This window comes from Rhinoderma darwinii, chromosome 6 (assembly GCF_050947455.1).
Source record: "Rhinoderma darwinii isolate aRhiDar2 chromosome 6, aRhiDar2.hap1, whole genome shotgun sequence".
Lineage (NCBI taxonomy): Eukaryota > Metazoa > Chordata > Amphibia > Anura > Rhinodermatidae > Rhinoderma > Rhinoderma darwinii.
Genome location: NC_134692.1, coordinates 127,291,528 through 127,307,566, shown reverse-complemented (window position 1 = coordinate 127,307,566; position 16,039 = coordinate 127,291,528). Strand labels below are relative to the sequence as shown.

At 39.7% G+C, this 16,039-nt stretch overlaps 1 protein-coding gene across 4 annotated transcripts in view; it reads right to left on the bottom strand.

The window, feature by feature from the left end:
• Positions 1-5,914: 5,914 nt before the first annotated feature.
• The window catches only part of UNKL (unk like zinc finger), a 71,193-nt gene continuing 61,068 nt past the window's right edge, over positions 5,915-16,039 (bottom strand). For all 4 annotated transcript variants that reach the window (XM_075830311.1, XM_075830313.1, XM_075830314.1 and 1 more), the window contains one exon: positions 5,915-14,900. In XM_075830311.1, coding sequence (XP_075686426.1) covers positions 14,745-14,900 — 156 coding nt within the window. In that variant the 3' untranslated portion in view covers positions 5,915-14,744. The remainder of the gene's footprint in view (positions 14,901-16,039) is intronic.

Genomic DNA, 16,039 nt, shown 5'->3' with positions numbered 1-16,039 from the left:
TCACGTCCGTGGTACGTGCGTGAAAACAATGCGCATCGCACGGACCTATGCAAGTCAATGGGGCCATTCAGACATTCCGTGTTTTTTACGCAGCGTGTGTCCGCTGACAAGCACCATACACCGATGTCACAAGGAACTGCAACGCAGGAAAAACGCTGCGTTTTTTACACACGCAAAACGGACACGTTCGTGTGAATAAGGCCTCGCCAAGAAAAAAGAAATTTGTGAATTCAAGCTGATTCAAGTCATTGACACAAGGCCTCAATCAAACACCAGGATTTATGAGCCACTACATGGACACACATCACATCCCCATCAGACTGACTCCAGATCCCTCAACTCCTAAGTCATCACCCCTATAACCTCCGTTTTATGGCCTCGGCTTATCTTAATGTATCTCCTCATGTACTAATTGTCTTTATGTAACATTTTAAAGAGGCTCTGTCACCAGATTATCAAATCCCTATCTCCTATTGCCTGTGATCGGCGCTGCAATGTAGATAACAGTAAGGTTTTTTTGTTTTTAAAAAACGATCATTTTTGGCCAAGTTATGAGCAATTTTATATTTATGCAAATGAGCCTTTCTAATGGACAACTGGGCGTGTTTTCTCTTATTTCCAACTGGGCGTGTATTATGTATGTACATCTGGGCGTTTTTACTTGTTTTACTAGCTGGGCGTTGTGAATAGAAGTGTATGATGCTGACGAATCAGCATCATCCACTTCTCTTCGTTACCACCCAGCTTCTGGCAGTGCACAGACACACAGCGTGTTCTCGCTCATCCGACGCGATGAAGTTCCTGAGGGAGGAAGTGACGTCACAGCGTGATCTCGCGAGGACACGCTGTGTGTCTGTGCACTGCCAGAAGCTGGGTGGTAACGAAGAGAAGTGGATGATGCTGATTCGTCAGCATAATACACTTCTATTCACAATGCCCAGCTAGTAAAAGAAGTAAAAACGCCCAGATGTACATACATAATACACGCCCAGATGTACACACACAATACACGCCCAGTTGGAAATAAGAGAAAACACGCCCAGTTGTCCATTAGGCTCATTTGCATAAATATAAAATTGCTCATAACTTGGCCAAAAAAACAAAACAAAAAAAACGTTACCGTTATCTACATTGCAGCGCCGATCACATGCAATAGGAGATAGGGGTTTGATCATCTGGTGACAGAGCCTCTTTAAGGGTATGTTCACACGGCCTATTTACGGACGTAAATCGGGCGTTTTTGCCCCGAATTACGCCCGAAAATAGCGCCTCAATAGCGCTGACAAACATCTGCCCATTGAAAGCAATGGGCAGACGTTTGTCTGTTCACACGAGGCGTATATTTACGCGCCGCTGTCAAATGACGGCGCGTAAATAGACGCCCGCGTAGAAGAAGTGACCTGTCACTTCTTTGGCCGTAATTGGAGCCGCTATTCATTGACTCCAATGAATAGCAGCGCTAATTACGGCCGTAATTGACGCGGCGTTCAAGCGCCTGCACATGCCGGTACGGCTGAAATTACGGGGATGTTTTCAGGCTGAAACATCCCCGTAATTTCAGCCGTTACGGACGCCCTCGTGTGCACATACCCTAAATGTTGTGCTTTTTTCTAAGTCATTCATTTGTAAACAGCCTGAAGGAGCCTGTGCGCTCTGAAAGCTTCATATATCGTTTTTATGGTTAGCCAATAAAGGGATCATACCTACTATACTTTGGTCTTCTTTGACACAAAACTATTTAACTTTGTGTAGTACTGTGTTAGCCAGAAACAATATGCAGTTTTTTACTGTACGTTAATTGTAACTAGAAATTTAAACCATGGTTTTCATTGTAGTGTTTATGGCTGCATCAAGGGACATGTACGCATCTCTGTTGTAAGGGCTTATTCAGACGAACGGGATATACGTCCGTGCATTGAAGTCAATGGGTGCGTGAAAATCACGCACACCTCACGGAAGCATTTCCGTGGGATGAGCGTGATTCGCGCAACAGCTGTGAAAAGGATGAATGAAAACAGAAAAGCACCACAAGCTTTTCTGTTTACAAACATCCATACGGAGTGTCATAATGATGGCGGCTGCGCGAAAAGCACGCAGCCGCGCATCATACGCTGCTGCCACACGGAGCTGTCAAGTGCCTTTTGCGCGGGCAAAACGCACACGCTCGTGTAAATCCTGCTTAACAGTGATTTTATTGAAGAAGTTGTCCCACCCTAACAACTTAACACCTTTCCACAGGATAAGTGATCTGTTTATGATTGCTGGAGGTCCCACCGATCATGAAAACAGGAGTCCAGACTCCCCTCTTTGAATGATGCGGCAGTCACGCATGCTTCTGCGAATACAGTCATTTTCTTGCGGACTAACAGAGTGCTCAGCTATCTCAGTCAGCGCCATAGAGCGTGAATGTAGCGGTCACGTGCATGCGTCACCGCTGCACCATTCAAACAGGAGACTTGAGACCTCCATTCTTATGATCGATGGGGCCCTCAACAATCAAAAACATATCACCTATCCTGTGGAGAGGAGCTAAGTTATGGTGGGACAATCCCCTTGAAAAGGTTGTCTGGAAAAAAAAAAATGTATTTGTTTTTCTAATGTCAGACACAACGCCACTTTTCTCAATGACCTGGATCTGGTATTGCAGTTCAGCAGCATTTACGTAAACAGAGCGGAGCTGCACTCGTCACAACCCACACACAAGCGTGGCTTTCTTTATTGATCCGTGCACCTGTGTCAGTTGGATGTGGTCAGCGCAGCTTTTGAGCCTTTGCATGTAAACAAGAATGTTTCCATCCACTGACAGCAAGCAGAGTTCAAGGAAACGATGGGAAGACAAACAAGAAAACTGCAGAAAGTTCAAATATATTTTGTTTTTCTTTTTTGAAGGGGTATTATAGAATACAAATGATTGTGGAAGTATCACAATAAGTATGACATTTTTTTACTTTAGTGTTTCCATCTAAGATTCTTCGTGTAAGTAATACGCTGGGAATCTTAGATGCAAACAATCATGGAAGTTTTATACTGGTCGTGCGTCACTTTGGCTACAAAACAGCCTTCATCAATATCTAAACCACAATGGCGTTATATACGGGGAGAGGATGGATCCTGGACGAAAATCGCTCCCCATCAAATAAAATACACCGGTTCAAGATGTATTACCCATTAAATAGACTAAACGGGAGCGGCGCTTCAGGTGACGCCATTGAGGGGTAGTACACAGGACGTGGGAAGGAACGTTAGATCCCTGTAGTATCCGGATATTTCTCACTATTGATCTGTACACTATTATATATTGCGATTTAATGGATAATTTATACATTTTCAGCAGATTTTGGATGTTTGATGGAGAGCGACCATGGATCGGGATCCGCCCACCTCCTGTATATAATGCCTATATTTATTTTGGGTCTTGTAATCCCATTAAAATAAAGATGTGATTTTGTACGTAATGTCTCGGGATTGTACTCGACGTTCTAAGAGACGGACGTCCTCTGACTCGCATATAAATGGAGGAAACAGAAATCATTGACGTTTAGCTCATTTTGTAGATGTGGGAGCCAGTCTTCCCTCTGAAGTGCTGCGCGCACTTGCTGAACTGCCAGATAAGACCTTCTTTATACTCCAGTTTATAGGCACCGTAACCACTGCGGGTACAGGTGAAATATCAGTTAGTCCCTGGACATTTGATGACCACACACTTTATATTAACACCCAATTCCATGTTGCATATTAACACAGACCTACATTACTGTTGTATGAAAGGGGAATACGAGTGCACTAGTGTCATCAGTTCCATTAAGGTATATGGATCAGAGGCAATATATACAAGTGTGAGAAAGCTCCGCATGTTGCGTCAGGAGTATATAAAACTTTTTCCCATGTTTCAAAATTTCATCCAAAAATTATTAGAACCATTTTATTTCCTCAGTATAGTTTTCCCTGTTATAAAGCAAATTTTAGACATAAGTTGAGAGCACTGACAGGAAATAAACATGGATGGTCTATACTAGGGATAGACCATAAATGTGTGGTCCAAACCCCAGGACCCCCTTGCCACTCATCAAAAAGATGGGTCCACAGGACTGTCTGGAGTGCCATAGTACCTTTAGGGCTAGTTCACACTGAGTTTTTTTGCCACTGTTTTTGACGTGAAACCACCTCCTATTGATTTTAATGGGAGGTGGAGTTTTCTCCCGCCAGCGGGGATAAAACACTCACGAGAAAAGAAAGCGACATGACATAACTTGAGGCGTTTTCTGCCTCAAAAACCCTACTGAAATTAATGGGAAATGGAAATAAACATTGCGAAAGGCCACGGCGGTTTTGTCCTTTGCCTGTTGAAGAAAGAGGTAAAAAAAAGTCTCAAGAAATGCGGTAACAAAACGAGTGTGGTGCAAAACCATTTAAAAACAGCTGGAGCTAATTTTTCCAGACAGAATTTTCTGCCTGCAAAAAAGTGTGGACTAGGCCTTACTGCAGTACCCAACTTAGGTCTGTGTCGGTCTGTCTGGCACCGCAGCCCTGTCAAGGGTTGGGTTCACCAGGTTTAGAACAAGTCTGCTTTCTTTCAGAAATGGTGCCACACCTATCCATAGGTTGTGTCTGGTATTGCAGCTCATGAAAGGAAAAAGACCCCAGCAGTTAGTAGGAATTAAAGGACAATATATTTACACAAAACTGCTACCAGCAGAAAAATTCCTTTTAATCCAACTGCCAATGACTAAATAAATGGATAAATAAATGAACAAATTTTATTGTGCTTCTATAAAGCAAAAAGACTGACTACACTGAATGATTAAAATAAGTAACATCACCTCCGTTTGAGGTATAAACGAGCTGTGCACATTAGACCATGTGTATATGTGTTATATTTGGTAATGTTCGCAGCTGCAGACCAGCGAGTTAAACAGTTAACATATGTGGAGAGCAACGGAGGTACATATTAGATTAAAATAGTAGGTATAAGAGCCCCCCCGACATGTTTCGCTGTGCTAGACCGCGTCCTCAGGGGTTCAGGTGCTTAATGGCCAGTGCAGCTCAGCTCCATTAAAGAGGCTCTGTCACCACATTATAAGTGCCCTGTCTCCTACATAAGGAGATCGGCGCTATAATGTAGGTGACAGATCGTTTTTTTTGTAAAAAAAAAGCACTGCTATTTTTACCACTTTATTAGCGATTTTAGATTTATGCTAATGAATTGCTTAATACCCAAGTGGGCGTATTTTTACGTTAGACCAAGTGGGCGTTGTACAGGGGAGTGTATGACTGACCAATCAGTATCATGCACTCCTCTCCATTCATTTCCTCAGCACATAGGGATCCTGCTAGATCCTTATGTGCTGTCTTATACTTACACATTAACAATACTGAAGTGTTTAGACAGTGAACAGACATTCCACGGGATGTCTATTCACAATCTCTGCACTTCGTTACTCTGTCTGTGGTAGTTACAGCAGAGGAAGCGTGATCTCGCGAGATTACGCTGTAGATGACAGGTTACAACGAGATCACGCTTCCTCTGCTGTAACTACCAGAGAAACAGTAACGAAGTGCAGAGATTGCGAATAGACATTCCGTGGAATGTCTATTCACTGTCTAAACACTTCAGTATTGTTAATGTGTCAGTATAAGACAGCACATAAGCATCTAGCAGGATCCCTATGTGCTGAGGAAATGAATGGAGAGGAGTGCATGATGCTGATTGGTCAGAGTCATACACTCCCCTGTACAACGCCCACTCGGTCTAAAGTAAAAATACGCCCACTGTGGGCCTTAAGTTTCGATTTTCTTGGGTCAAGTTACCCATTCCAAAAACCAATATGACCGTCTGGGTGTGTGTTTTGCATGTCAAGTAACCATAGGGATATATCGGTTACACCATATTCTTAAAAGAAAACCACCACAACCATTTTAAAGATCCAAAATTATTATTTTAATTCCCATATTGAATAAAAATAATTCCATGAATTTTGTAAACCATTGCATAAATGCTAGTGTAAAAGGTTTTTTTTTCTTAAAAACAAGTGTTAACAATTTGAAACGATTCACTAGAAGTAAGATGATTATGCCATTATAAATAATACTTCATCGAGAAAAAAAAAAAAGAATCCCATTCACAAGACCATTCTTTTTCGATACAAGCAAGCCAGGTTAGCTTCCATAAATTAATACATGTAAAATGTATAATAATATTTAAGGTCTTACACTGACCACAGTTACACAATATACTGTAACAATATTACTACTATTATTTAAACACTAGTTAAGATAAAGATCGATAACCAAAAGGATATGTTCTCCAAATTAAAAAAAAAAAAACACGATATGCAGCTTAAATTCCATTGTAAACCCTCCGAAGTCTGCAAAACCCTGAGAAACCAAAACAATATGCATTTTATTTATCCTCAGTCACTGCTGTATGGCAACATCCATATGAATCTACACCGGCTACAAGTATAGAGGAGCGGTCACATATTCAGCAATACTTTTACACAATGTTACATTAATGATATTGGCGCCACATCTTAACCTTTAAGGATGGGCAGATGCCTCCCGTTGAGTTTCTGTGTATACCTTTAAAGCAATTTTTAAAAAAATCAATGTTTTCAGTGATTTAAATTTACTTTTATTTAAAAAATTGAGAAAATTAACTTTTTAAGATACCGCTTCTATGAATCCTGCATACATAGAAGCTGTATCCTTCCAATAGAGCCGATTCCAACAGGTCAGCTGTACTGACGGCTCGGCTGAAAGCTGGTCCTGCGTGACTAATGATCACATCTACATTGACATCCGTGTGCGGTCAGTTTTTCATGGACAGTAAGGCTGGGTTCACATGACCATGTTACGTCCGTAATGGACGGAACGTATTTCTTGCCGCAAGTCTCGGACCGAACACCATGCAGGGAGCCGGGCTCCTAGCATCATAGTTATGTACGACGCTAGGAGTCCCTGCCTCGCTGCAGGAAAACTGTCTCGTACTGTAATCATGTACATACACACAGTGACTTAAAACAGTCCGCGTTTTATGGATGCAAATCAGGGACGATCGTCTGAATAAGGCCTCATACAGACTAGCGTGCCTGATGAGCGTCCGTAAAGCATGGACAGTTTTACTTCTGCATGTCTGTGCGCATGTTTTACGAGCGTTTGTCATTCGCGTCATCCGCATTCTGGTTTTACTTTTTTTCCCCTATTTCCTTAGCAACTCTCCAGGAAAAACGGACTGTACACAGAGGTAGTCTGTGCTGTCCGTTATCTTCAAGCACCCATTGACTTCGATGGGCGAAATTGTCTGCAAAAACGGAACAGAACATGCAGGGAGTTTCTTGCAACGAACGCACGCTTTGTGAAAAAAAAAAAGATGTGTGAATAGCCCCATTGAGCTGCATCGGTCAGTGCACAGTCCGTTATTTCAACAAACCGCACATGGACGTGAAATGCGTTAGTGTGAATAAGGTCTAAATGTGACTTTCAAAAACTCTGGTATTACAGTTCATCCACATTCAAGTGAATGGGGCTGTGCTGCAATAGCAGACATAGCCCATAGACAAGAGTGGCGCGGTTTCTGGGAGAAAAAAAAAAAAGGACTTTTTGCTGTTCCTGTACAACCCCTTAAAAAAATATGTTGTCACAGGTCAGACTTGTAATGACTACATGGTACAGGATACAATCACTATTACAGAAAGCCCTTTAATGCAGAATTGTGCTGCTGTATTGCAACATGTTATCAGTCCTCTTTAATTATTTGGTCAAAGGTCTTAAATCTCCCGATCGTTAGTCATTTATTGATGAATTTAATAAAAATTTTATAGTGCATTTATTCATTAATTGCATTTTCTAACTTGCACTTTGCAGTTTTTGCATACACCATGTAGACTTCTTAATATGAAAGTCACCTGGCGAGAATACTACAATCCACATTATGTATCCAATTTTAGAATTTAACTCCGCAATCAAATAAAGGGTTAATGTACAGAAAGGTTCTTCTTTCAACAAGTGGAAGAAACTGCATACACTGAAACGGAACGGACGCCATCGTCAGGTGACCAGCCAGATTGTATGTGAATAGATGGACAATATAAGAAAACGCCTAAAAACCCCAGAAGTCATTCAGAAAGTTTCCCATTTTGGTACATTTCTTTGGTCTGTTACTTTTCTTGAAAAATAAATAACACTAATAACAATAAAAAGACCCTGCTCAAATTTGGTAGTGGCAAAAAATGGTTTAATTACGTGGTATTCCAACGCCACAATACGCCTGTATCTTAATATTCATATTATTGCGACAATATCCGGATCCACAGTCCTACTGAACCAAACATGGGTTTCTATGGTGATCCAAGTTCGGTTCAGTAAACCAAGGGGATCGGGTGTCGAGGCTGAAATAAGGGCACTAAAATGTTCGGACACGAATATCTAGGCTGTGTTATCCCGGACTGCTTTTTTTTCTTCATGTACTGAAATCAATAGGGGTGGGGGGGGGTGGGGGTAACTACGTAAACTTACATTATGCCTAAGAACTTGTCTGGCGGTGTGCTTATTGCAGATATCAAAACAATACAAATATAATGAGACCGCATTGCACTGTAACGTGAATAAGCCTGTAAATTGGCTTATAGCGCAGACAAGTAACTTATAACACATGGGATAACGAGCACAATTGTAATACAAGAGCCTAAATATTACTTTATAAAAAGCAGAACCCTGCAAGTATTTTATAGTATATGATATTCCTCATAAATTAAAGTCTCCCAATCAATGTTACTCTCCCTTGTACTATACTGCCACTATTAGTAGTCTAAAGGTAAACAAGGATAATACACGGTTGCTGTAATAGAAGGCTATAAAAGTGGCTCAAAGATATTGATAAAGGGGTATTCCCATCTCCCCGTTTACTGTTACATCATGGCTGCCGCCGCCTGCCACTTCCTGGTTTGCTGCTGTCTGTGGTGGGCGGTACTCATCATTTGATTGGCAGTTTATGACAGAGGCAGGGTGCCGAGGTCATCATGCCACTAGCCTGAACCTACGCAATGCTGCCATATACAATTTCCCATAGCAGCATCGGCAGTGTATAGGGTCTGCAGCACTATAGAGTGGCTGCAGGGCTGCTACTGAGACCCCGACCATCCCCTGCAATAGAGGAATCTGAGAGAACACAGCGCAAGTGTGGCAACAACTGCAAGACCGTAGTGGTGGCCATAACCCAAGACAACAAGCTACAAAGAGGGGGACCCAGGATAGAGATTTCCCTAATATCTGCAGAAGGCTAAAACTTACAAAAATTTAGGTATTTAGCATATATTTAAGTTAGCGGTCAGATTAGACCCGATTAAGGAGAAAATGGGAACTCCTTCCTTCCCCCTTTAAGAAAACAAATAATTGAATGTAATATTCTTGGGCATTTGTATGTATACAAGACATTCCTTCTGATTTATTTTTTCCATGCACAGCTCCTAATCGGCTGTGGGGCTGTCTCTGGAATGCCAACAATCAGCAGTTAATATGGCAGTCATTTAAGGACAGGAGGCCGAAGTCAGGTCGCCCCATTCACAAGAGATTGTTGTCCAATCTCACAAAAGCCAATGGGGGAAATTTATGAAACACTATGCCAAATTTCTGGCATAGAAATGTCGTAATTTGCGCAAAAACGTAAATTTCATTTTTTACGGCCGGGACCCCACGGGTCGGATACGCTACATAAAAATCACTTGCGTTTTTTTTTTTAAAGAAATTTCCGCATCGGAAAAAAATAAGTGCTGGGGAGAAAAAAAAAAGGATCTTACTTACCCCTTCCCGCTTTTCTGCATGTAGTCCGGCCTCCTGGGATGATGTTGCAGACCATGTGACGCTGCCGCCTGTGATTAACTGCAGTGGTCACATGGGATGAAACTTCATCCCACGAAGCCGAACTGCAGGAAGGAGAGACTTCTGGGTAAGTTTTATTTTTCCCATGAGTTGAGATTTTTGCGGCGGATATGACTGGCGCAAAAGTCGCAACACTTGGCTTACTGTTGCGGGTTTTGCACCCCCATTGAATTTAATGGGGAAAACCCGCAACAAATAAAAAAAAAATTAAAAAAAACAAAAAAAGCAGCATAAATTTAAATGCTGCAGAATTAAATTGCGCACCGCAGGTCAATTTATTAACGTTTACGCTACGGTTTTATCCGCAGCGTGGGCATGATTTTCTAAATCTCATCCACTTTGCTGCTACTGTAAATGTTGCCGAATCTCCGCACAGAATTCCGTTGCGGAAATTACACAGCGTTTACGCTACATGGGAACCCGGCCTTAAACCTCCAGCATGTAGTTGGCGTAGACTTGCCTTTCAGGAGCACCGACAGTCAGATGGGCCTAATTCATTAAAATTAGGCACATTTTACTCCAGTGCGCTTCATATTAAAAGTGGCGTATGAAAAAACAGTCTAAGACAATATTTGCTTAAACCTTATGAGTCAGATTAATATTTATCTAATGATTATGGCCAGCTTAAACCATAAAGTCAAAGACGCCTTAAAAACAGTTTACATCATGTACAATTCTATAGTTTTAGCGTGATACAAAGGGTCTTATCCCGTAAAGAGGTAAATAATTGGAGGAACAAACAAATATTTTTACTGTAAACTCTAAGATATGGTAAAAACAATCTAATATTTACGGTATTTCACGCTTTACTGCAACAAGAACCTTTCAGAACTAGAAGTAACGTTGAACGGTAGCGTAAAATATTATGGTCCAAAAGACTGAGCTAGGACTATAAACAACTCCGATAAAACAAGATCCCATCCTAAATATGTCATCATAAACTGTGTAAATTAGGGGTCCGCAACCTTCAGCACTCCAACTGTTCCGAAACTACAACTCCCAGCATGCCCTGACAGCCAAAGGCTTTATTAGGCTGTGAATTGTTTCACAACAGCTGCAGTACCAAAGGTTGCGGAGCCCTGGTGTAAACTAACAAATGAGGATTCAAATTAAAATTCCAAGTCTATCACATCTGCAAAATTAGGACCTCATAGCAGTAGGTTTAGTCACTGAATTTTGCCTATTGTATGTGGACTGTGATGGGGAATTCATGCAAGATGACCCCTCCTGACATGACTAAAAATGTGCTCCAGAATTGTCAATTCTGTTATGCCGTTCCTCTGTTATTCCTCCTGGAAATGTATGATCTACAAACCATGCATTTATTAATAGCAGTACTAAAAATCCAAAATCCCCCAAAAAAAACATTTTAAAAGTATTAAACAATTTTTTTTTTTTATATATATTATATAATATATATTATATAAATATAAAAGTTAAGACCAAAGAAAAGCACCATAATTCTGGTTGGTGTTCCCCAAGTGCATAATAAGCATATAAAAACAGAGACACAAAACTAAAACGAAATAAACTGACTATACCACAAGTGAATACTTCTAAAAGTTACAATAAGAAAACAAAATCAATGCATATGGCCACTTTTCAATCTAAATAATATTTTCATTTAATTATTAAATGGTAAAATAGCTAAATAATTAAATAAAACAAATGCTACGTAATATTTGTTACATTTTAAAAAACTAAAAAAACCGCTCTAGAATGACATTCCACAAGTCAAATAATCAGCGCCTACTCTCTAAAAGCAAAAAGCAAGTATCAAGAATTGTAAAAAAGAACAAAAAAATTCTAAACTTTTCATACATCAACACTTCTAATTTGGTCACAGTTAAGAAAAAAAAAAGTCACTTTGCACATTTGTTCTGCCTATCAAAATGCAAATCATCAAAAGTCTTTGGCAAAAGACCACACAAAACAAAAAGGAAAATATTTTTCTCCACAAAAAACATAATACAATAGAAGCGCTCATAACACACAGCAAATTGTGGCATTTATACAGCAACCGAGAAATAATGAAAACCATGTGGAGTATTTTTCTCCTTTTGTGGTTAACCATTACATGTTCATCAGGTTCAAATGCATAGATTACTAAACCACCATGTTTTTTTTTCTGTTTTTATTTTGTCATCCCCCAAAGTTTTTAGACAACTGTGGGGGGGGGGGGGACGGGGACGGGACTACATCACATGTGAACTGAATTCTATTTTGCCACATCTTTGCTTGCATTATGAATATTGAAATACATACATAATGCAACACAGTAGTTGGTCGTATACAATTCGGGGTGTGGGTCACCAAAAAGGAGAAAAAAAATATATAAAACAGCTCATTCAGTAAATTGTAACTAGATACAGTGTTAGAATACAGTATTTTATATAGTCCTTAAGTGCAATTACCAAACCATCAATCCTAAGTAAAAGCAAAGATTTAAATTAAAAAAATTTTTTTTTTAGAAATTTGAATTTCGCGTGACACTGAACAATCGTAAGGGAAGTCCCAAAAAATGTAACTGATCGATGATCATTTTAGAGAAAATCTCGGAAAATACAAGTGATCAAAAGATGCAGTATTCCTTCAAAAACATCCTCCGCCACGCCTCGCATATTTTGTACTTACAGAAGTATCACAGTCAGGCTCGAAAAAGTGTAAGGATCCAGGATAAAGCTACTATAAAACAGCACCAAAGCAGTTAAAGCAAACTGGAGGCGTGGAGGTGGGTTTGCGTTTTTTTTAAATTAGCAGGTGTATGGGGGGGGGGAGGGGGGATTTATTGACCTTTTTATGTTTTTTTTTATCTTTGATGTCATTAAGTAACAATATTCTATAGGCAAAAATTTCCAATTTCTTGACTACAATCGTTATACTTCTTTACTGTCAATTAAAAAGAAGAATTTTCAAAAAATATCAGTTAAAGTTTCGTGAAAATTCCTTTTTAATTCTAAATATGGTACCGTCATTTTCTTATACAGCAGAAAAAGAAATTTGGAAAATAAATAAAAAAAAATGAAAAATTAAAAAGGGAAGGGATCTAAAACGAAAGAAAATTCATAATAGCACCAATGCCAAGTTCAATATAGGTGTGAAGGCTTTTTTTTTCAAATTATTATTTTTTTTTTCAATCTGTTAATTTTATTTTCTTCTATTACCTAGGAATACGTTGAGAAGCAAATTTAAATTTTAAGCCCAATTTTGAACCAATTATTCAAGCATGTCCAGAAAAAAATTCTACAGAAAACATAAATTATTTTTTTTACGTAAGTAACTAGAATTTTAGCTGCTGTAAGGTATAGGCACTTGATAAAAGTGGCCATGTGACCTCATTTCACATCTCTGAAAAGCTTATAAATGAATGATATCATAAGGTTAAGATCCATACAAAGTAATTATAAAAAAGCTATTAAAAACACAAAAAAATACATAACATAAAATTGACATAAATTTGATTGGAATAATAAGAATTAAAAAAAAAAAAGTTGAAATAAAATGGATTCCTTCAATAGAATGATTTTCTAAATGCTTACCACTACTGGAAATATGTGCCTCCTTATTATCCATCCATTTGCTGGTTATAATTATAAATACTATTATTTTGCTCTTACCTGAAAACTATACTGTCCGCTACTCAGTATTGTTCATTTAATAAAAGTACTAAATTCAGCATATTAAAAATCAATTGACTACACTAATTATTTAACAGTAATAAACTGGCATGAAATAGTTCTCATTTCACAGTACACACAAAAAAAGCTCAATATTATCGCATATTAATTATATATAGAGATATATATATAATAAAAAAAGAATAAAATTCTACAAAAGCAGCTTAAAGCAATTTATAATAACCTCTAAACATAATCCCTGGTTAACAAAGTGCTTTTACAAGAATTAAACTTCTTCAAAATAACCTAATAAAAATAGTGCTAGACTGATTCCAAGCTCACAAGTTGTATGTTCAACAATGCGGTCACATGAAGCACCGATATATATATATTTATATAAATATACACATTTTTAGAACCTCAAGGGTTCACAATTAGTTAAACCCTATGTTGTTTTAAAATATTTTTGCCCTTGATGGAGCTCACAGAATTTACCTAAATAAATTGGATCATTGTTTTTTTAGGATCAATTGCGGTTTTTTTTCTATATATAAAAGGCAAGCATTCAAGAACAGACCAAGGTTAAAGACCATGCATCTCCCCCCCCCCCCATACATCCTTATTGAATTTTACCACATTGACATAAAAGGTTAAGTAAAATTCTTGGGGATGGGTAAAATTCACATCGTGTTAATTCTTACCGGTGATCCCAAGTGAATACAGGCCGTGCCGGAGATTCTATTTGGTCCTTTAAAAAAATGGCAATAGATCCAATAGATCACATAATGCTCGTTTTTGTAGGTACTTTAACTGATATGTCAAGTCAGCTGCCTGTGAAGAGTCTTCTAAAGAGTCCTGTTCTGATTCATCTCATCATTGTATTCCCCCCCCACTCATCATGAAGTCTTGTGGACCGAACTTTCTCATAGGTCCTAGGTCCAGTATTGTCAGTTTTCGCTATTAATATTTTTTTTTTTTCTATTTAAGCAGATTCCTTTTGCATGTTAAGACACAACAAGGAAACCATGTTTGATTTCATAGATCCCTAACATTTGTAATTCTTCCAATCATCCTTGGGGCCCTCAGTAGAGATCAGTCTGTTACTGACAGAAGATACATTTTGGATACATTGTTTTTTTTTATACCTTTTGGTTATTATTTCTAAATTATATATCAAATGCTAAAACACGTGACACATTATTTAGTCTGATTACATGACACAGATGGATCGGTAAACCACTGAAAGGCTCATCACCATTTCATTCTTTTGGTCTTGCAGTAAGGACATCCCGGTTTGCTCGCTGCACACTGTTCACATAATACATAATGCTGGCAGGGCTGCAGGATTACACTTCTGTCATTTTCATGGCAAACGACACACTTCTGGGAATGCAGCTGGAATATCAACTGGAGAGGAGGGAAATAAGAACAACTTTAATAGTTTTCACTACACCAGTGTTAAAGGGCCACAACCATGAGAGGATGAACGCTGCATCTACAGAGCATAAAGAGTAACTAAAGTGTCAAAGTGTCATAGTGACATGTCAGAAGATTTGATCGGTGGGGGTCTGAGAACTGATACCACCATGGAACGCGAAAACGAAGCAGTAGAAGCGCTCAGGTGAGCGCTGTGCCACTTGGCTTTTCGAGGAAAGCCTATCAGAAACCGAGCGAAAGGTGTACGGACTCAGACTTTCTATTGAGCCCAAACACCGTTCCCAGAAAAGCCAATAAGAAACTCAGCAGAACAGTGCTCACCCGAGCGCTTCTGCCCCTACGTTTTAGGGATCGGTGGGGAGTCTCTGTGCTCGGACCCCACCAATCAAAACTTCATGTCACGATGATATGTCAAAAGCTTTCCTAAAGTTTAGTTACCCTTTAACTGAAAAGGACGGTGCTGGTGGGTGGGTCCCTGTGCTTTCTTTTTGTGGCCGGGCTTGTGAAGCAGGGCCCATGCGCCCAATGAGAAGAAGCGCCCAGGCAGCAGTGAAGGAGATAGGACCCGGGAACACTAAGTACATAGGGATGTGAAATTCGTTGGCGGGCGGGGGGGGGGTCTGGTCTCAGTGGATATTAAATTAGGGGTCACGTTGGAATTCTGAATTAATTTAGGGGTCTGAGTGAATAGGATTGTCTGATTGGATGTTGAAATTAATTTAGGGATCTGAATCAGGTTAGGAATCTGGCTGGAAGACTGAATTCATTTAAGGGTCTGGTCAGGGGTATGAATTAATTTGGTATCTGGTGTCTACGCAGGTGACATGCGTGCGACATGTGAAGGGGGTGAAGACTTCGTCCAGGCGTGCCGCAGCGGTGGAAGATCGTAGAGTCTGCAGGAGCCAGAAGAAGCAGCTCAAACTGCAACTTGGTGAGTGACTCTTGTGTAAAAGCAGCAGCTTTACTGCAATGATTTTATTTATGTTGCCCCCCTGCACATGTACTCTCTACCCCATGCCCTTCCACGGAGCCACTGCCCATTTGTCTCCGCCCTGCTCCTGCACAGAGCCCGTCAGGTTACATATTACCCCTGGCACCACTCCCCTCCC